Genomic DNA, 21,999 nt, shown 5'->3' on the forward strand with positions numbered 1-21,999 from the left:
CTCATGTTGTCCTCATGTTGTCCTCATGTTGTCTTCATGTTGTCCTCATGTTGTCCTATATCAATGTTCTTTTTAATTACCCAAAATAACATGATTGATTTCACCCAATGCTCTCTGGGCTGATTTTGATGGCTAATTTTGGGGCGTCTTATTCAGTTTTATAGCATTTGAAAAAAAGTCTTTTTGACATAGTATTGTGTAAAAGTTGACAAGTTCCAGTCAGTGATTATCATCAACATCCATTCCTTTAATTTTAGTCTCAATAATTCATAATTTCTACTCAAACATCAGGTACAATTTCCCAATTTATTGACCATAAATTCCAAAAATAACTGTAAAACTAAAGTTAATAAGTCAGTGTTACGTAGTGTTGAAAACTTCAAATAAGTGACAAACGTTGAAAAAAAGCTTCAGGAAAAGAAAGATCGACACGATCTTATTTAGTGAACTTAGATATTGTGATTGGTTTTAAGAAATGGTGTAAACCAGAGCAGGTTTTTCTTGCAGAGATACCGCTCTGTAAAAGAGAAGAATGGTTTCCAGACAGCTGTACGACAGGAGACGATGATATCAATCTGGAATAGTCCGTAAATTAATTGTCCCTAAATATATTCTAAAACTCAGAACGAAACATTTCTTAAATAGGTAAGAAAATGACAATGTATATGAAGAAGAAAAGGCGCACAAGGAAGAACCCCTTCACCTCGGTCTGACTTGGACAGCTTGTTACTTTCATGACAACCAGTGGAAACAAGAGGCAGAACAAAACTCATTACCATAACCATAACTCATAACCCTCCTCTGTCTTATGATTCATTCCAGCTCACTACAGAGATCTTCATCTCACACGTAGAAATCTGTCCTTGTTTTACTTCAGAAAGAAAGACTCTTAATCACGCTTATTTCATCCCTTGCTCTTTATTTGATGTGTTTGTGTGTGTGTGTGTGTGTGTGTGTGTGTGTGTGTGTGTGTGTGTGTACGTGTGTGTGTTGACAGTGAGTGTCAGCAGGGAGCTGTCAGAGATCACTGCTCACCTGTCAATCACTGTTTGAACAGCCCAGGGGATGTACTGCATTAACACACACAGACACACACACACACATGCACACACACTGAGGCATGCACGCATTAACGAACCGCCTTCTATTACCTTCTGGTTCAAATTCAAAGCCCAAACACGCCACCACTGACTGGAGCATGATGTGATAATCACAGCCACAATACTGAAGCGTTGGACAACATCAACAACACACTAATAATTGAATAATTCTTAGAGACGTTCCATTAATGGAGCTTGAAGGCATCGTTTGGATATTTTGAAGTGGGGTTATGTGAGATACTTCTCCATGGTCAGCGTGTCAGTGTGAGGCTAGAAGACACATCCTTCGGTCTTTATAATAATTTTTTTTACCGTATGCTGGCAGTGCATATCAGTTATCTTATTTTTTCTATTTAATTACTTATACATTTTTACTTTATTGCTTTTATCTTCATATTGGGTACCTCGTCTTTTTTAGTGTGCTTTTATTTTGTTTTCTATTTATTCTTTATTATCTTTTTGTGAAGCACTTTGGAAACCTAATTTGTTAAAATCGTGCTATATAAATAAAGTGGATTGGATTGGTTTCATCATCAATCAGTTTTCCTGATAATGATTAAGGTGACCCATTCAATGGGTGCATTAAGCAAGACAATATTAATTTGTTGCTAGATGATGAACTCATACAGTGATAACTCTTGTGTCCACTGGACAGCAACACACAACAGAAAGATTTCCCCTTTAGCTACGTAAGGTACAGGTGGAACGCTATGTAAGAAATTAGCATCCTCCACAAGGAAATATTCCACTTACTGATTAAGATAAGATAATACTTTCACAAGGGTTACAGAAATGGATCTGTAACAAGGCACCTGTCACAAAGAGACATCCACACAGACATAAGATAACAAGACGGGGGGTGTTGAGGTATCACCTGACCGGGGGGTGCATGTCTGACCGGGGGGTATTAGCCTCACCGGGGGGTTCACGTTGTGCTGTTGGCCATGGCAGACGGGATGAAGGATTTCTTGGAGATGTTTTACGGGCCAGTGGTGCCTTCAAACGCCTGCCTGATAGAACAGGGAGAGAGAGAGAGAGAGAGAGAGGCTGCATTACTACTGAAACTGCTCTTCTCTCTTTCTACATTAGAACACTGTTAACGACTGTCCCTCCTTTTCCTGTTTGACAGTCAATTGCCCATGTCGCCCTAATGGACCCTCCCCCCTCCCCCCCGGGTTTCATCCTTGGGCAGTAGGCCTGTGCTCAAAAGATTGACTGCCAATATTGAGATATATGGTTGGTGCATGGTGGGATGGTGGGGCGAGAGGCTTCATCCTCTCAGGGCCATAAATATTCTCACTAAAGGAAAACCTTCAGATATCTTCTTATGAACCAAAGAAAAGAATCGATAGATGGGTCACCTGAAAACTGACTTATTATTACACAAAGATGTCTTGTTATTAATTTCTCATATCTTCCGTCCCCATGGTCATCACTGTGCCTCCTTCTCCTCAGAGTTTTGTCTCTCCTATCAAGCGGCTGGTTTGGTCAAAGTCCAGTCGTAGGCCGGTGGATCGGGGCAGCGTTTACCGGCGCCCGCTACACACCGTTCCTCTCTACCCCCCCGACTATCTCATCCACCCGGAGAGACTCATCTTCGACTACGTAGAGAAGGAGGTCAAGGTAAAATACACAACAATGCAACCAAATATACTGAACCAGGGGTCTTCCAAGTTTATTTAAGCCAAGGACCCCTTATCTGAAAGAGAGACGGAGCAGGGACCCTAGGGACCCCGTACTACATATCTATGAAATGAAGTTGCGTATTAAACTGGGCCTACATTAACGTAATCCTTTTAGGACGTAGAATAAAACAATACTTATTGGCATGATTTTACAAATTCTGTATTAAAATGCTCATATTGTGCTTTTTTGGCTTTTCCCTTTCCTTTATTGTGTTAGATATATTTTGGTGCATGTTATTGGTTTACAATGTGAAAAAAACCAAACCCCCCCCCCCCAAAGGGACTTACCATCTCCAACAGAAAACACTGTTCACCAACTGCTCCAAACAGCTCTACTGTAGTCCTGCCTTTCCTTCTGTGAGGAATGTGCATCGCTTTGTAACACACGTTATAATGCTAACCTAGCTGCTAGCATGGCACACCCTCATACTCTGCTCCTGACTGGCTAGTAGTCCTTACCTAGGTACTGTCAGGGCCCTCATACTCTGCTTCTGACTGGCTAGTAGTCCTTACCTAGGTACTGTCAGGGCCCTCATACTCTGCTTCTGACTGGCTAGTAGTCCTTACCTAGGTACTGTCAGGCCCTCATACTCTGCTCCTGACTGGCTAGTAGTCCTTACCTAGGTACTGTCAGGGCCTAACACTTGTTCCTATTTTTCTTACAATTTCTTTGTTGATTTTTTTGAATTCACAAGTACCACATTTCATATTTTATTTAAATAGTCCAGCAAATGACATGACAGTATAACATGCAAAGCCATATTATACGCATTAATACGAGGAAAAGGTACGAGGTGTCCCGGACCTGTTGAAGATCTTTGTCCTAAAGTCACCAGGGACCTGAGGACAATAGTTGCTGGACCTTTCACCTCTCCCCTCAGTTCCTCGGCCACCTGACCTGGGTGTCGGTTTCCCTGAACCCCTCCAGCCGAGACGAGCTGCTGCAGCTGCTGGACACAGCCAGGGTTAGTGATCAATACCTTATCTAGAAGCATTTACTGATAATGTATCTATGACGAAGCACTTCTGAGGTCAGTGATGGCCAACATCTACATTGTTAATGTACAGTACACAGGCAGCAGCTTCCCCAGTAGACTGGTGAACATGCACTACACATGCTGTTTCTTTTACTGTAAATACACACACTGTTTCTTACTGTATTCTTTTTTTAATTTACAGTAATATACCCGCTGCAGTGTAATTCCCGCCTTTGTTTTCCCAAAATACATTGGTATTACCAGCAAATACCTGTAACCTGTAACATTCGCAGATAGATAGTAATATTATTATTTCCACCAGGATGCATTTCCATTTACAGTATGATCCTGTATAACATTAAAACAGTAAGATACTGTGAGATTTAGGCTGTAAACTTACATCACAGGTTTACAGCGTCGAGCCAGCCTTCTTTGGAAATTCTTTATCGATATTCCGCCCTTCCTTAGTAAAATTTAAGTTGTGTTGTTTTTTTACTCAGTGACGGATGGGATGTGCAATGTAGCAAAATACAATACTTCCCTCAAAACGTAGTCAAGTACATTTTAAAATAAAAAAAAACTAAAAAATACACAACAAAACTACTGAATATGTATATTGTTACTTTCCACCTCTGTTAATTACATTCCAAAACTGCTAATAAATAACCCCTAATCTTGAACCCGTGTCCCTGTGTGTGGGTCAGTAGCAGTTGAAGGTGCTGCCGTTGAAGACCAGCGTGGATCAGGACTGCATTCTGAGTCTGTCCGCTCGCTGTCTGCTGCTGACGTGGAGAGACAACGAGAAGCTGCTGGTGAGGATCCCCACACACGAGATCGCGGCTGCCTCCTACCTGAGAGACGACGCACTGCACCTGCTGGTCCTAAAGACAGGTGAGGCCTGGCCCCCAGGAAGCATCCAAACAGTGGAGTACCACCATGCCTGTCCTTCACATGCTGCCCTCTGACCCAAAAAGACCTTTTCCCACCAACTTATATTGTGAAAGAGACGTCTGCAAATCAGTGGATACTTTTTGGGCTCTCACAACCCCGGCAAAATGACACTTTTTTTTAATCTATTTTAATTTGAAAAGTCCAGAAGTTAGCAGAGCTCTAATCCTGAAACAGTGTGACATTAAATAGACCGGCTCTTCTACTATGAGAAAGATACATGTACACATATTTCAACCCTTGCCCTACAGGTCTGAACGTGGATACAGTGGTTGCCGGGGACGACAGCCTGGACAGGAAAAAGCCAACGGGCGTAGACGGCCGCCGTCAAACCATGAGCTGCAACGCCGACCCCCGGCCCGCAGGGGGCACCATGGAGCGGCGGCACACCATCTGCGGAGTCGACTGGAGGCCCTCCCTGTCCCGCAGCAGCCACGACAAAAACCAGAATGTGGAGAGGAGGGAAGGAGCAGGAGGAGGAGGAGGAGAGAGAGGCGGGGGGGAGAGAGGAGGAGGAGGAGGGAGTTTAGAGAGGAAGAGGGTGGGAGGGAGCTGGGAGAGGAGGCAGCAAACGCGTAAAACCGGAGGAAGCTGGGAGAACCGCAGAGCAAGACCCATGAGCGGGAGCTGGGGGGTGGGGGTGGGTTTGGGAGGGGGTGGCGGTGGCGGTGGAGGGAGCTGGGAGAGGAGGCATGTGGGAGGTGGGGGAGGAGGGAGCTGGGAGAGGAGGGGAGGAGGTGGTGGCGGCAGTGGGGGGAGCTGGGAGCGGCGACAAGCCTGCACAGGAAGCTGGGAACGGGGGAAGAGCTACGGCAGCTGGGAGAGGAGGAACCACAACCCGCTGGAGCCCACGCCCTGCCCCGACGCCTACTGCAACCTGGTCATCCTGGCTGTGGAGAACAGGGTGGGGCACCTAGGCTCCCTCATTCACTCCCTCACTATTCCCTATGTAGTGTGTATTAGAGCGTTTTTCCACTGCTGGTAACAGCTCGACTCGCCTCGTCTCTACTCGACTTGACGCACTGTGCGTCCGTTCTCCATTGCAGTGAGGCGAGCCGTGTCCGGTCGTCATAGCAGCAAACCGCCATGACCTAACGTGACACACACACAGAACAGCAAAGGTGTGTCTTTGATTCTCGGCGTGTTGTCGAAGCCAGAATGCAAATTAGTTTCTAATGAACCTGGAGGCAGCAAAAAAAATATCAGTGATTAATGACGATTCTCTCCAACCAATCAGCAGTTTGGAGGTTTTCACGTCACCTTTTGGTATCGCCTCAGCTCGCTCGGAACCTCAACTGAGGTAGCCCTACAAAAGTACCTGTTTGCAGGTACCTGGGACTTTTTTTCATAATGGAAAACCAAAAAAAGGCGAGTAGAATGCAGGCGAGTCGGGTAGCTACCAGGCAGTGGAAAAATGCCATTAAATAGTGAACTACACAAGGAACGACCAAACCAGATTTCGGTCCCACTGAAAACATGGTTATGACAGGAGATGCACCGGTTATTTGTGTGATGGATGCCCTAGCCTGACAAGCCTGACCCCACATTACGATGTGGAGTCTGGGATTCCCCATTGGCAGGGCTCAACCCGAGGGGCGGGATAAACGGTTGTCTTTCAAATTCCCTCCGCACGCAGCCGGATAAAGGAAAAACCAACCAGAGCAACGCTGGTTGATAGATTTAGATCTAGACCACACTCTATAATTTACAAGGACCCAACAGTTCTAGTAGTTCTCTCCAGGGCAAGCGAAACTCCTTCTGGGAAGAAACCTGGGACAGACCCAGGCTGTTGGTAGGCAGTGTCTGATGGGGCCGGTTGGGGGTTAGATGAAGAGAGGCAATAACAGTCACAATAAAAGACAACGGAACAGAGACTAAATATAGTAGTTTGGAGTAGTTCATGGCATAGCAGGGCACTGCAGGGCGTTAAGACCCAGCAGGATGCTGCAGGATGTAACAGGGCATCGCGGGATGTGTGAAAGATTTAACTTTAACCTCTAAACACATCTTCATTTTCTAAGAATGACTTCAGAGCTTAACTTAAGTCTTCAAGAGTCGCATCCAAAGCTGATTGGAAAGACAGTCGTTTGCCAGCAGCAGCCATCTTCTTTGTCTCAAGTAGCAGGGAATTCACGCAGAACCATCTCAACTTTGCTGTCATTATGTTAAGCCCGCCCACCGACTATACACACGATGGGATTGGCCTGACAAGAGTTTTTCCATCTCGCAAGCCAATGGAGATTCGCTACCCTGACCCGGCTACAGATTACCTTCACTGCCGCTAGCAATGGCAGCTTCATGTCAAAAAACCGTAACAGAAATACAAACGTAGCACTCAGGAGAATAGTCAAAGGCTGTGGGTATGTTGCACGTTTTTTTAAAGGATTAGTTTGAGAATGAGCAGGCAGAAGCAAATAGCTTATAAGGTCCTGGCCTTATTTCACAATATCATATTATTATGCCCCACCCCCCCCCTGGGGTCAGCTGAGAAAATAAAACTAAATCGTGTTTATAAATGTGAGCAAATTAGGAAAGATAATTACAGATTCAAACGTCTGGGATCAATTACTCTGCAGTGAAATGATATGAAATTACAAATGACGCATCTTTCCTGACGTAGGAAGGTTAACAACGAGCCGTCCTCCGCCCTGGTGAAATGAGATTATTAATACAATAATTAAATTAGGTAGTGTCTTCCAACTCCCAATAACCCCCCCTCCCACACATATATGGACATTTGCATGAAGTACTTTCAATTTATATTATTTATTGTTGCAGGATGTAGATTGTTTCCACTGCACTACATCCTGCTGCTATGATATTTGCACTAGTCATAATCGTCTTATAATAATTTTTAATTCATATTGCACAGAGCCTTGCAATGTGAATGTGTAGGTTGAATGACAATAAAGTCAGTCTAAGTCTTACCTTCATTATAACTTGTCTCCTCCTAGTTGTACTACAGCACTTACTGTTAAAAATGATTTCCTTATCTCAGCTGACCCCAGGGGGGCTCCTTATATTATCCCAAAACAAATAGATATGCAAATCCAGCACACAGTCTTTCAGGTCTTACAATAACTTACAACAGTACAATACTATATAAACAAAACTTTTACCTTACAATTCAGTTCCTATGTTTTGGACTATTCTTTTCTGTATTGGTCCAGTATTGATTTCTTTAAGCTATTTTTGAACTGAATGATATTACGGCTTGTTTGATGTCATTGTTCAGTCCATTCCAAACTGAAACTCACATGCTTTTAACAGCAGTTCACACAAACTCTTTCTCTGGGAGTTCCATAAGAACATTTTACCGCTCTCATATTTGAGTGTTCAGTGCAGAGCTGCACCCGAGATGCACTGACAGCGGGGGGAAATAGCTAGCCTGATTACATCCAATGTCTACACAGACATTACATATCTGGTTGTGCACAGGGGAAGGAAACAAGAAATGGACGTGTTAATGAGTGAGCTTTAGGAAGTGCTTTGGAGAGTATTTCTCAACTTGGGACAGAGCCAGGCTAACTGTTTACCCGCTTTCAGCCATCAAGAGACTGACCATGTCCAGATTCCAGCTCCATCTGTAACATGCAGAAATTAGATTGATATCCATATTCTTGAAGTTTTACTGTAGATGTTAAAGATTACATTTAATTCAAAGTGGACAATGGATTGTAATGTTGGACCATCTAAAGTCCCAATGTGATGTAATATTCCAGGTTTACAACAATGCATGTGTGTGTGTGTGTGTGTGTGTGTGTGTGTGTGTGTGTGTGTGTGTGCGTGTGTGCATGTGTGCGTGTGTGCTCAGAATCGACAACTTGTAAATATCCCTGTAGACGTTCACTCCGGTATGAAAGGAAACAACAGTGAGAGGAAATCTACCAGTGAAGAGAGTGCATTCAGTGGGGTTCACTGATCATTTGGCTCATGTTTGGGACTGTGGAAAGTAGGGCAGTACTGTTCAATTCATCCACACACATGCGCACACACACACACACACATACTCTGCGTCATTGCAAACCTGGAATGTTACATCACGTTTACAACAGAGTGTGTGTTGTGTGTGTGTGTGTTGTGTGTGTGTGTGTGTGTGTGTGTGATCCTCAGTCATTGTTATCTTCTATCTGTCCCCGGAGCGATAGTTTATGTGGATTGGCTGCATTATTAGGTCATTGTATAACTGATTACTGGCGGAGGTGAAGCTCACAGACTCCAGTCCTGTTCCCTCACAACAACAGACTGCTGGCATTGCTTTAGGTGGTTGCCGGTTCAAATCCTTTCACTTATTACAATATATGTGCCCTTGAACAAGGCGGTAATGCATGCAACTACTGCAGTGAAAAGATTAAGAAAAATTCCAGAGGAGGTCACAGATTTAATTGACGTCGTAACTAGTTCAGTGTGATGATAGTCTCTTTGTATGTGCGTGTGTGCGTGTGTGCGTGTGCGTGTGTGTGTGTGTGTGTGTGTGTGCAGGATGCTGCAGAGGAGTACTGTTCTCTGATCTGTCAGATGTTCCAGATCATTTACGGCCATCAGACCATTGAGTGTGTCGACAGAGCCGGGTTTCATCACTCCATGCCGGACCGCTATTGGCTGCAGAGGAGTGAGTGACACGCGGGCTTTTTGTATGTCAAATTCAAATATTTTTTCATTTTCGTGAACCATATGAGTCATTGAAATCCAATCTCTTTTTCTAGACGTTGATTTAATGCGGAATCCAGTTACAACTATACTGCACACATCACTTTTTTCTATTTTTCCCAGAATGTTTTGTCACTTTCATCACATTAAAGTTAGTCCTATTTTTAGATTTATGATTGTCTGTTACATTCAAGCCGTTGCCAAATGAGTTGATACAAAACTAATTAGGACTTTCAGCTCCACACAACTCTCTCTGGAGTCCTCAGTACGGCTATGTTCAGGGGATTGTGGTTGGGCGATTTTTGCGCACAGAAACTCGAGTGATGTTCTGAAGAATCCATCATGTTTTGTCATTCCTCCGTGTCCTCCTTGGCTACTAGCAACTGCGTGGAGGAGGGGTGGGGGTGGTGCGAGATCCCGGAAGGCTTGTATCATGTGGACGCGCCGACAGTTTTGTCGTCATTACTCAGAATTCCTCATGGGGAGACAAAAACTACGCACCATAGCTCATCACGCTGTCTCTGTCTGTCTCTGTCTGTATGGCTGTCTCTGCCTGTCTCTGTCTGTCTATCTCTGTTTGTCTCCTACTGTCTCTGTTTCTTTATGTCTGTCTATCTCTGCCTATCTCTGCCTGTGCTATGTAAAAGCGCTTTACATGTACATTTACATTTACATCTCTGTCCGTCTGTCTCTGTCTGTCTCTGCCTGTATACTATCTATAAGCTCTTTATATATGTATTTACATTTACATCTCTGTCTGTCTCTGTGCAGGTGACAGCTCACTGACTGACATGTCCTATGGCTATGATCCAGAGTTTAGCTGCTGCAGCTCATAGTGAGTAACATCTGACCCTGACTGATGCTGTGACGTCTCCACATAAATCCAACCAAAACCAAGCCAGTGTACGTGGGTATAATGTCCCTGGTCAAGACAATTCAGAGATCACCGAGATGGGCCGGGGTTTTAATGTCATATTCAGCTAGCATCACATACTCCTGGCCATCTGCACACCAGCAGAACTAACCTTGTGTAGCTACTTGAATTGGTCATTTTGCAGTAGGGAGGGTTAAAATAAAGATTATTTTATGATTGTTTTGCAGTGAATAATTATGAAGCATAAATAAATACCCATTGAACATTTCTCAGAGGATTTTGTGCAAAGTGATTTCTCCTCCTCTGCATATTTATTGCAGCATCTGGACTAGGAAATAGACTTATCTAGCAATTTTTTAAGTGAGAGGGAGAACATTTCTCTTTGTTTGATTTCATTAAAAGTCAAATTGGGCTTTGTTGTCGGCTTCATGATACAGACTTTACACAGTGAAATAAAAATCTCTGTTGTTGTTTTATTCAAAGTGTGCATCAACCTATGATGGCTGCCCCACTCTTAATTCCAACCGATCCTTGATCGCCATTTATATCTTACTCTGTCAATGTCAGGTCAGAGTGATATTCTGTCCATGATAAGATAATAGAGTCTGTCTCTCCCTCTCAGTGATGGCTCCCAGGATGCCTTTGAGCTCTACTACAGTGAGACGTACAGTGAGAGTTCATCTCTCTCGCCGCAGGACTCCCATCGCAGTCTGGCTTCAGCCAGTGACGGAGGAGACAGTAACCCCACCTTGCTGTTGATGCAGGAGTACATGATCACGGTGTGTGTGTGTGTTTGTGTGTGCAACAATGATGCATAGCCTTATAGACAAAACAGGCGTACTTACACATTTTTTTAATTATTAAACTCAATAGTTTTGTGTTATTTTCAGTATGCCAGAGTAATACTTAGAGTAATACTTCCAACATTTTAATGGCTCTCTTGAGTCCAATGTTACCCCCAGATATTTCAATTCCTTTCCAATTTTTTTTTGTAATCTCTGTGCGTGCGTGTGTGTGTGTGTGTGTGTGTGTGTGTAGCTGCGTAACAAGCTGATTCCGGTGGAGTTGCAGCACTTTGCCGTGCTGCTGAGAGAATACAGACTAGGATCAAACATTGACCACTTCTGCTCCGAGCTGCTGCAACTGTATGGTGACAACCGCAAGTTCCTGCTGATGGGTGAGACACCCACACCCACACACACACCCACACCCACACACACACACACACATATACACACACACACATACACAAGCACGCACAGCTCATTAATGTAACTGAAACTGCAGGAAACCACGACCTACTGTGTATGCTGGTATTTTGGTAAAGTGTGTGTGAACTGTATATAGAGATGTGTGTGCGTGTGTGTTTCCGTGCATGTGTGTGTGTGTCTGTGTGTCTGTGTGTGTGTGTATGTGTGTGTGTGTGTGTGTGTGTGTGTGTGCGCGTGCAGCTGAGTTTACTGTATGTGTGTCTTTCGTATGTGTGTGTTTACCGCAATAACTACAGCTCCAACCCACTTCCAGTGAGGAAACCACGACTTCCTGTTCGTGAGTGAGAGAGAGACAGAGGGGTGGTTGTCTCCACACGCCCTGTAATGCTCAGTGTGCTGCTGTGTAATCATGATTATGAACGGGAAAGGACGAATCCACCAGACATGCAGCAAAGAACAAACAGAGTTTGTGCAGGTTCCCGTGGATGTCTTATGTCCAGTGTCTTCCCTTATGTGATACTGATATTGTACTGTACTGTAAATCACAGCACGCAGTCAGTGAAAACCTTTCTTTCTGCCATGTGTGTCTTAGAGGAATGAAAACACATCTTTTGGAAATTGATCTTAATACCTTAATTCGATTTTTGGGGGGAAAAAGTATACACACCCCCATGTTAAAATACAGGGGCATGAGTACACACACCCCTATTAAATTCCCATAGAGGCAGGCAGATTTGTATTATATCATAGATACCCTCACATGTTTCTTGGAAATAAGTCAGCATAAAAAAGGACTACAGATTACTAATTGACTGAGAGGGGACAGCCCTACTTCATTAACGTTAACATTTTTCTTACTTATAGTTATAAAAAGGGCAAAACCTAAAAAACAACAAGCAACTAAAGTCATGATTTAACTCTGATTTAACTCTGTCTGTCTTCGTTTCCCAGGCATGCGTCCGTTCATCCCAGACAAAGACCTCGGGGTGTTTGAGAGTTTCCTGGACAGCATCGGGATCCGGGAGGGGGGCATTCTAACGGACAGCTTTGGACGCATCAAACGCAGCATGAGCAACACGTCGGCTACGGCCGTGAGAGGGTAGGTACCCTGGGTCAGGAGGAGGGGCTTGGGATTGGTGATTGTGTTAAAGCTCGGATTGAAACCCAGTTCTGATTGGTCCGTGAGGTTAGGTGGTTTTTAAAACGACACTGCTGTTTCCCATTCCATCGTATAGACAGATTAGTTCATAAGCCACATTTTGGGTACAGTAACTCATTCTCTGGAGCCCAAATACACACGGTGGGTACAGGAAGTGTTCAGACCCCTGAAATAGTTTTGTAACCTCGCCCAGATCTGTGCCTGGCCACAATAGAAAATCAACACTTGTTGACTCTTTTTAATCAATGTTACGATTTTGTCCCATTTTTCAACCCTCTATAAATGTTTGTAACTTTTTTTGACGTTTAACACTTCCTAACACTAACTTATTAACTTTAGTTTTACAGTTAATTTTGGATGTATGGTCAATAGACTTAATTGTTAGGGAATTATACTTAATGTTTGAGTTAGAAAAGCAGAAATTAGGAATTATTTCAACTAAACTTAAAGGAATGGATGTTGATGATAATCACAGACTGGAATATGTCAACTTTTACTCAATACTATTTTAAAACCACTTCAATTTCTTTTCAAATGCTATAAAAATAAATAAGATGCCCCACAATTAATGAAAGTAGAGATTTGCACTCGCCAAAGAGCGTTGTGTGGAATCAATCATGTTATTTTGGGGAATTAAAAAGAACATTGATATAGGACAACATGAGGACAACATGAGGACAACATGAGGACAACATGAGGACAACATGAGGACAACACGAGGACAACATGAGGGTTAAGAGGCAATTGAAAGAAAAAGATGATCCATAGTCTGATCTTTATTGTTTTCTCCCCTACATTTTTGACTCAAGACATTTTAATAAGCAGGCAGTCAGAAAGATGAGGTAACAGTTTAGATCATCTGTTTTGTTCCCCCCCCCCAGCAGGTATGATAACGGCTCTCTGGCCTCAGGATCGCAAGAATTCAACCGACGCATGACTGACATCACACACGACATCCAGGCGCTGGGCTTCCAGGACACACACGGAGACATTGAGGAGGAAGACTACTACCTGTGATTTCTGAGCCGGAGCTGCATTATGACCCCCCCAGACCTCTCAGGTCGCCAGACTGGGATCAGCTCTGCTCCCTGTCCCCAGAGTCAGAACTAAACCAGGGGATGCAGCGTTCAGGTTTTATGCTGCAGGTCTGCTGACACTCTCAGTTCTTTTTAAGGCTGAAGACCTTTCTTTCTGTTGTCTTCACACTGTAACTTTAATTTTTGTATTTCACATCTGTCTTAGTTAATGTTACTTTTCATGACTTTAATTGTTTAACTGAACTCTAATGTGTTATGTAAAGCACTTGGAATTGCCTTCTTGCAGAACTGTGCTATACAAATAAAGCTGCCTTGCCTTGATGGAGAGATAAGAGGATGAAGGGAAGGAGAGAGAGAGAGACTAAATAAACACAGTCTCAGTGACCACGACTGGCCGTAGAGACAGAAGGAGGTCTCCCCCACTCTGAAGAATTCTTGTCCTGTTTTCCTCAGTTGTTTTTCAAGAGGTTTTTATATCAGAAATGCGGGTTTCTTTCAACCAAATTGTCAAATTAATTGTTTGACACAAACACCCTTCACAAATGTGTTTATAACGTGGGTGGTTCCATACAACGATCTTTACAAGTAAAATGAATGCTCAGTTCACTGCTTTTATTGGGTTTGGGTGTTTTATTAAACATTGAATTTTTTTATATATACAGATAAAAGAATATTGATAAAAAAAGGCAAAAGAAGCGCAGCAGAAATCAACAAAAGCATCGGAAAAAGGAACAAAAAACGTGGAAAAAATTCATAAAAAACATTGAATTTTAAATTTTGACCCCAAAAAACAAAAAGATGCATGGGCGACAGGAAGACAACACAATTGTTAAACTTTGGAAAAACGTTTCCAATGTTAACATCAGAAAAGAAGCTGGCAGTTCTCCAGGAGACGGGACGGCAGCTCCACTGTGTGTCCAACGTGTCTGCCACAACCCGAGGGACTGTTCAGTACTGTTAAGTATTATGTTGTGTTATGTAATTGTTAGAGAATCTATGTGACAAACACTGTGTGCACAGAATTTAACATTTGATATGTACTACATGCATTTTCTGTAAACTGCTTTGGCAACAACACGTTTCCTTTGTGTGTGCCAATAAAGCAAATTTAGTTGAAATTGAGCGAGAGAGATACAGAGAGAGAAAGAGAGATATGGAGAGAGGGCGAGAGAGGAAGAGAGATACCTCATTGAATATAGACAGTGTTCGAAATTTCCATGTGCAAACATGCACCTGAGCTAGAGCCGTTCACTCTGGTCAATAGATTAAAAATAGAAATTGTCTGACAGACCTGCTCTCCGACAGGAAAACAGAATACAAACCCAAAGCTCTCTCAGTTTAATTTGACTCATTAAATATGAATGCCGTTTCTTTTTCCGGGTTTAAACACATAACTGCTGCTAAATTAAAAATGCTGCTTTCTCATGTGTTTTCTATGTATTTCAGACATACAAATAAAATGATGATTGTGCAGAATGTTCTTACTGTCGATATTATTTAGGACAGAATCAATGAAATCTCAACCTGATTGTACCAAACACAAAAAAAGGAAAGTCCGTCATCTTTAAGAAGGGGGGGGGCAGTTTTTTGTTAGGTCATGATTAGACTTTATAATTTGAAGATGATCATAAATCAAGTCCTAATCCAAATACCTCATCATGATAAAAGATATTAAAAAGCAACATATCATTGAGAGGGGCTTGAATCCATTTTGAATTGAGTTTATATCACAACACAGTATGCTTGAAATTAAGGAATCTAAATACTTGACAAAGCTGTTCTAGAGTACTGTCGTATACAGTAGTATTTTCTGTAGGATTGTAGTACTAACAGTCTCCACATAGAGGCAGCTGGGCATCAAAGAGCTGATTTCATCTCTGCTCAGCTAAAGGTCACATACAGTACACTGTCAACCTCTGGCTTTACTGGTTTTCTCAATCGCTTTGGCACAATCGTCAAATGACTATTAGATGAATTAATTATTGATAGATAGATAGATAGATAGATAGATAGATAGATAGATAGATAGATAGATAGATAGATAGATAGATAGAAACCAATACAATTAATAGTATGATGACATGTGATATGCAGACGTTATACCCCCCCCCAAAATGCTGCTTTGACCCATCATCATGGCGGCAGCATTGTGACCTTCCCATGGTGCACTGCTGCTCTGTAAACCCCCCCCGGCCCGGTCCTCTGCCAGCATGGCTGAACGTCAGAGAGAGGGAGAGTCAGTACACCCATGGGCTGTCTCCTCTCTCTCATTATGTAACAGACCAACGGTGTCTGCAACGCTGCAGTTTGCCAGTCATTAATCAGCATTTAGCAGCAGCAGTGATATGCACCTTACTGTAAATGGACCACAGGTTTCCTAAAGGCTGGTGATGAAACATGGACACTGCAAGGAAATGAAATAACAATTAATGAACACAGTTATTTCAGCAGGACATGTGCATGTAGAGCACTGGGTGTTAAAGGGAAAGAGAGAGAGAAAGAGAGACATCCCATGACCATGTGTTGGGCTAACTGCAGACAAACAGCAATATTGAAGCAACTTGTTCATGATTTAGATTAAAGTGCCCAGTTCTTTTGGAGATTCTGGTCAACTAGTGGCTGTGAGCAGTGTTTTCCATTTCCATTTATACATCGTCTCTAGTGACGTAGAAAGCCGTGCAGATGTTGAACAGCTCACCCGGAGACTGAAGACCGAGGACATTCCAAAACCGGACCTCATTCAGAAAAAGATGGATGTTTTTTATCCAAGTTTGTTATTATAACACCCCAAATCCCAGAAAAATTGATGTTTTCATAATACAGGCAATTTAAGAGTTTGTATGAGTCATACAACAACATGATACCAGAAAAGGTCATGAGATCATGTTCAGTTCTTTTATCAGGACAGGAAGTAGGAGATAAACTCTGAGCTCATGTTTCTAACTTGAAAGTTGTGATAGGCATTTTATTTTTGGCGCCATTGGGGAAATAACCCATGATAACCTTTCAGTTAATGTAACATTAAGTGCTCTGAGAGAAAACTAGACTTCTGCTCCTCCTCTTGGCCCTGTTTTCAGGCTTTAGAAAATCTAGCCTGGGACGGGAGACTTTGGCCAATCACAGGTCATCTCAGAGAGAGAGAAAGGAGGAGAGCGTTCCTATTGGCTGTTCTACAAATGCAGATGTGCACACATCCCTTCAGAGGGTGAAAGTCTGACTGAACGGCGGAAAACCCTGCAGAAAAACAAACAGCATAGGTAACAACTGCAAAGCAAGCCCTGAACAGGAAGACAGACTTCTCAAAGAGAGTCTAACAGGAGCCTGAAATGCAATAATAATAAACACAATAATAATTCATGTGTTAATATCGGCGAAGCCTTTCAAAGAATGAGAAAAAATGTTGCTGTTAGTTTAGCCTTCTGCTCTGATCCTCAGGTAGCATTTGAAAAGAGATGATTGTGCGTGTGTGTGTGTGTGTGTGTGTGTGTGTGTGTGTGTGTGTTTGTGGGGGGGGAGTAGAGCAGACACTTTGTATAAACTCTATCCTCATCATAGGATTACAGCTCTGTAAGCTCTGCAATCATCCACCCATGTGGGGGCATTTACCATCATATCACCATCACCATCATCATCATCATCATCATCCCTTCACACACATACACACACACACAGACACACACATACAGCTATATTAATAATATATATTTTACGTATGTTGAAAATTGCTCAATATTTATGTAAGTAATATTTCTTTAAATTTATTTTTTATTTCTGCTGAGCAACAGTAAAAGTAATTGTGTATATGTATTTCACTGAAAATCCTTCTTATTCTATTTTATTTTGAAAGCACCACAATGTGATTTCTTTATCTTGATCAAACACACACAGCGGTTGAATAGGAACTTAATTTGCAATTAAACCCAGGCAAATGTTCTGGTTTGTGAGGAAGTCTCCCACGCCTCCTGTAGGCTATGATAAAACATAGCATCATGCAAAGGATGATACATTTCCAGTGAGATCAAACTGATTTGAATGATGTCATTTTTTTTAGTTTCCTGCTGTTGTTTCAGTTGGAAGGTCAGGTGTTTTTCAGTTGTTGCTCTGCAGAAGCCTGTTTGGGGATCAGTGGGGGGGTGATAACAGACCAGTGTGCAGGGATTACAGTGTGTGTGTCCGACGGGTTATATTTAGCAGGCTAACAGTCACACTTCACAGTGCGGCCGTCCTGCCGAGCTGGACCCAGCGTTGGTGTCACTGCAGGGATCAGTGCAGACAAAATCCACCCAGGTTTCATAACAAAGTGCCAGCAGCCAATCAGAGCTGCTGTCAGGTAGAGCTGCAGTGACAGCTCTGTTAATGCCTCAGCAGCCCTGACACTGCAGAGAGACAGACGCCGCAGAAAACAAAGAAAGGAAGTAAGTAAGTAAGTAAGAATACACGTTTAAATGAAATTATAATAACAGGCTTGGAGCCATATGGAACCAGCCGCCATAACAGCCATAGATCTATCCAGATTTTCCAAACAGACAAGCAATGTACAGTAATTTATTAATTTATATAATCCTTATGGATATATAAATTCTTACAACTGGATTAAAAATGTTAAAAAGTACTATCCTGTGATAAAACAAAATCAACTTCATGGTTTTGTGAAAAGACTTGGTGAACCGGTAAATCAATTAAATGCCCTCTCTATTCATCTTGATTTGAAACAATGTCATACAATTATAATAGGCTACCATTATATGAAATAGGCCTTGTGCGTTTCACCATTTAAGGTCGGCATGTTTACATTTTTGTGAACTACAGCGTGATGAGATTGGCTTTATACGTCATTACGTATTCCTGTCTGGGCCAATGAGAGCTGAGGAGGGCGTCAAGCGGTCTCGCGCCGGGTAAAAGGATTTGACAGTTGCTGGTCTCGAGCTCAGAGCCGAGCTGATCCTCCGGTTGATTTCCTCAGTGGGAACGAGACCATGGCGGCGGCTGCTGCCTGCGGCCAGCACAGCGCTGTGTTAACGGCCGCCGTTAGCGGCAAAAAGACGCTTAGTAACAGGGAACACAGTCGGAGGAACCGGGAGAACTCTCGCCGGAGACAAGCCGCTCTTTTATTTCTTAGTAACATCTCCCTGGACGGACGACCAGTCCAGAGTAGTTCAGCCGTACATGTAGGTAGCCGCCACCACAAAGAGACCGAGTCGGAGGGAGCCGACCTGGGCAGCTCGGCGGCGGCCGGCGGGTTGTGCCAGGAGCCGGGTAACAATGACAGCTACGGGACATTCTCCAGTTTGACAGCGGTCGCGAACTCCGGGAACCCCTCCCCTGCACCGAGGAAAGGACTCCTCAACATACCGCCAATCCTCGTCCTGCCGTCGGACACAGAGTTCAACGATGTGGGGAGCGCGGAGGTGCTGCTCGAGTGCTGCAGAGGCTCGTTCCCTTCGCCGGGGAACAGTAACCTGCACTCGTCCCCATCCAACAACAGCCTGCTACCGTCCCCGCTGGGACCGCGGAAGTCTTCCACACTGCTGTCAGTTAATAGCTGCAACTCTGTGTCCTCCTCGGAGCCGAGACAAAGGTGAGACACGGCTGTGTTTGTGTGTCTGCAGAGCAGTCCCCTTGAAACCGCACGGCTAGCTGAAAGTTTGAGGGAGGAGGTTGTTGTCATCGGCTCACACAGAACTTGTCCATAGGGTAGGACATACTGTGGCTGCTCCGTCACCCGGGGGGGGGGTTGAGATCTTGTGAGAAAAATTTAAATTTTTGAGCATTTCAAACACTTCATTTCCTGCATTCTGGTGAATTTATCTGCAGTACTTTGTGCCTTTTCTACATCAATTCACGGTGCACAGTATGTCTTTAACTATGTAGCCCTATGGGAATTATTAGTATATATTTGTAGGGTTGAACTGAGCAGTATGATTATTGGAGGGAGGTTAGTGTTGGGTCATGGGTGTAAGCCCCCCATACCCCCTGTAAATTACGCCTAGGTTCAACATTTCTCTGTATCCACAGTTACTGTTATCTACCTGAGAGGTCAAACTGAGCTCAGGTCATTTGCTGTAAGCTATGTAAATGTACTGAGTCATGTCCTGAGTCACTACGGCCTGCACTCACAGGTGATGACTCCTGAGGAAAATGAATTACATGACTCATGCCAGTTGACTTTGGGAGGTGCTGGTGGTGGTGATGGTGATGGTGGTGGGTGTGGATTACCACCTTGAGGCCATAGTTACAAGAAAATAGTCACGTCAACATTTGTGTGTGGAGCTCTAAAACGCTTTTCCTGTACCACTGGAGTGGAAACTTTATTCAAGACTTGTAAATAATTCGCTTTAAATTAACACCAACATAGCAGGATTAGGTCTAAGACCGTTGGACTGAAAAGTGTCTGCAGGTAGAGTTTGAATGCCACGACCCTCCACTTCCTCCTTTGCAAAAGCACTACCCAAACTTGCCTTTTTCAACTTGAATATTTCTGGTATCTTAGAAACAATGTATGAATACCAATCCTAGGTTTATTGTCAGCCTTGTTAATAACTTTGAGCTCGGCTGTATATGCAGTCTGATAGGAAACATTTTAAAAGGAATACCCTGCTGGAGCAGCTGGTGGTTTGTAGAGCGGAAGTGAACTGAACGGTTTAAAACCACTAACCGACGACATGAAGTCAAGCTGTTTTCTGTGGCACAGTAGTCTCGCTGTGCCAGACCTTCCCCCAGAGCGCTGCGGTGGAAGGGCTGGCTAGGCCACATGGTAGGGGTGTGCAAAAAACTTGATTCATATTCAAATAGTGCTTCAAGCTTGACCGGTTCAAAATCGATTCATGGAATTCCAAAAATCGTTTTTTAACTTTTTTTAATTTACAGTATGTCTACTGTAATAACGTGATAGATAGATAGATAGATAGATAGATAGATAGATAGATACTTTATTGATCTCCAAGGTTAAATTCAAGGCCCCAGTAGCTTACAGGCATCACACACAACATAAACATAAATCATAACAGGATGGTAAAATAACATACCAAACAAATCCACACAAATAATATTTATACATACATACACACATTAGTGCTCTCAAATGATTACAATATTTAATTGCATTAATGTCCTAGTTAACTTGCAATTAATCTCAATTAATCACACATTTTTATCTATTCTAAATTGATTTATTTTTGTCCCATTATTTTTATTGTTCTTATTAAACCCGAAAAGTGGATCGGCTTTGTGCAAATGTTTTTTTTTATTGAAAACAACATTAGTATATAGCCTACATTTACCCCCCCCCCCCTCCCCCAGCATATAGCCTACTGTAGTGTTCAATTTCACACTAACATTCTCACTTGGAGAAAATAATCTCTCACGCAATGGAACACTGTCCATCAATGAAAGGGTAAAAAACATACTTTGATGGGGGGGGATGTTGCACCGGTCTTTTTCACCAGCAGTTCGTGGCTCTATATTTTGCGGGAAAATTGTGTTATCAACATTCATTATCGCATGCAGTATGATTAGAATCTCTTTCGTAGACCAATTTTGTTTTTTGCAACATTTCTATCGCCCATCACTAACATAAACTAGTGGCACAGTAACCCAGAATCATTGTCATTTGGGAGTTTACTGCAGTATCTCAGGATCAGTTTGGAGTTTTTCTGAGGAGAAATTCAGACAGAGGCAGGTATATGTATGTGCTGGCTGAGGACAGGAGGATGCACAGGAAAAAAAGTAAGAGATCCATTTCATAAATATTAACTGTGTGAATGTGGTTTCAGTGACACAGTGTGTTTGGATGAAGCGCACTCATCTGGCGGCGGTTCACACTTGCGTGAGTGCTGATGGATGGATGAGCTTAGTCACCACGTTGTCAAACCCTGAGAATGTCAGCCCGCTGAGATAAACACTGCTTAACCTATTTACTGCTAACAACAGGCGGGGAAATTAGCGTCAGATAACAGCTCATCAGTCAGACCGCTGCACCAACCGCCAGGCTCAGCTCCTGCTCTTATTTACTGTCCGGGATCCAGCCTTCCACTGGTTTTATTACGCCAAGATGGTTGTTGTCAGTGTTACTAACTAGTGTAAACTCACACAAGAAGACTTTCCAATGGGAGGTTTAAAGAAATGGCTTCATTTGCAAAGGACGAATACTTCTTATTATTTATTGATCTAGCATTTTTCTGTACAAATTTATTAGCTTTATAAAAGGTCAGAAAATATTAAATTAATACATTTTTTTCCAGGAGATGAAAGACTCAACTTCTCTGTGCTTGTACACCCAGTCTGACACACACGCACACACACACACACACACACACACACACACACACACACACACACACACACACACACACACACACA

The 21,999-nt window shown here is 43.0% G+C and overlaps 2 protein-coding genes across 2 annotated transcripts in view; both read left to right on the plus strand.

The window, feature by feature from the left end:
• Positions 1-13,723, plus strand: part of ccm2l (CCM2 like scaffold protein) — a 14,610-nt gene extending 887 nt beyond the window's left edge. Inside the window, exons 2-11 of the mRNA XM_034877321.1 lie at positions 2,556-2,723; positions 3,667-3,750; positions 4,470-4,653; positions 4,962-5,614; positions 9,193-9,322; positions 10,132-10,195; positions 10,857-11,013; positions 11,273-11,411; positions 12,397-12,544; positions 13,489-13,723. Coding sequence (XP_034733212.1) covers positions 2,556-2,723; positions 3,667-3,750; positions 4,470-4,653; positions 4,962-5,614; positions 9,193-9,322; positions 10,132-10,195; positions 10,857-11,013; positions 11,273-11,411; positions 12,397-12,544; positions 13,489-13,621 — 1,860 coding nt within the window. The 3' untranslated portion in view covers positions 13,622-13,723. The remainder of the gene's footprint in view (positions 1-2,555; positions 2,724-3,666; positions 3,751-4,469; positions 4,654-4,961; positions 5,615-9,192; positions 9,323-10,131; positions 10,196-10,856; positions 11,014-11,272; positions 11,412-12,396; positions 12,545-13,488) is intronic.
• Positions 13,724-18,466: 4,743 nt separating this feature from the next.
• Positions 18,467-21,999, plus strand: part of cables2b (Cdk5 and Abl enzyme substrate 2b) — a 22,657-nt gene continuing 19,124 nt past the window's right edge. The window contains exon 1 of the mRNA XM_034877437.1: positions 18,467-19,219. Coding sequence (XP_034733328.1) covers positions 18,618-19,219 — 602 coding nt within the window. The 5' untranslated portion in view covers positions 18,467-18,617. The remainder of the gene's footprint in view (positions 19,220-21,999) is intronic.

Source organism: Etheostoma cragini, chromosome 7, assembly GCF_013103735.1.
Source record: "Etheostoma cragini isolate CJK2018 chromosome 7, CSU_Ecrag_1.0, whole genome shotgun sequence".
NCBI lineage: Eukaryota > Metazoa > Chordata > Actinopteri > Perciformes > Percidae > Etheostoma > Etheostoma cragini.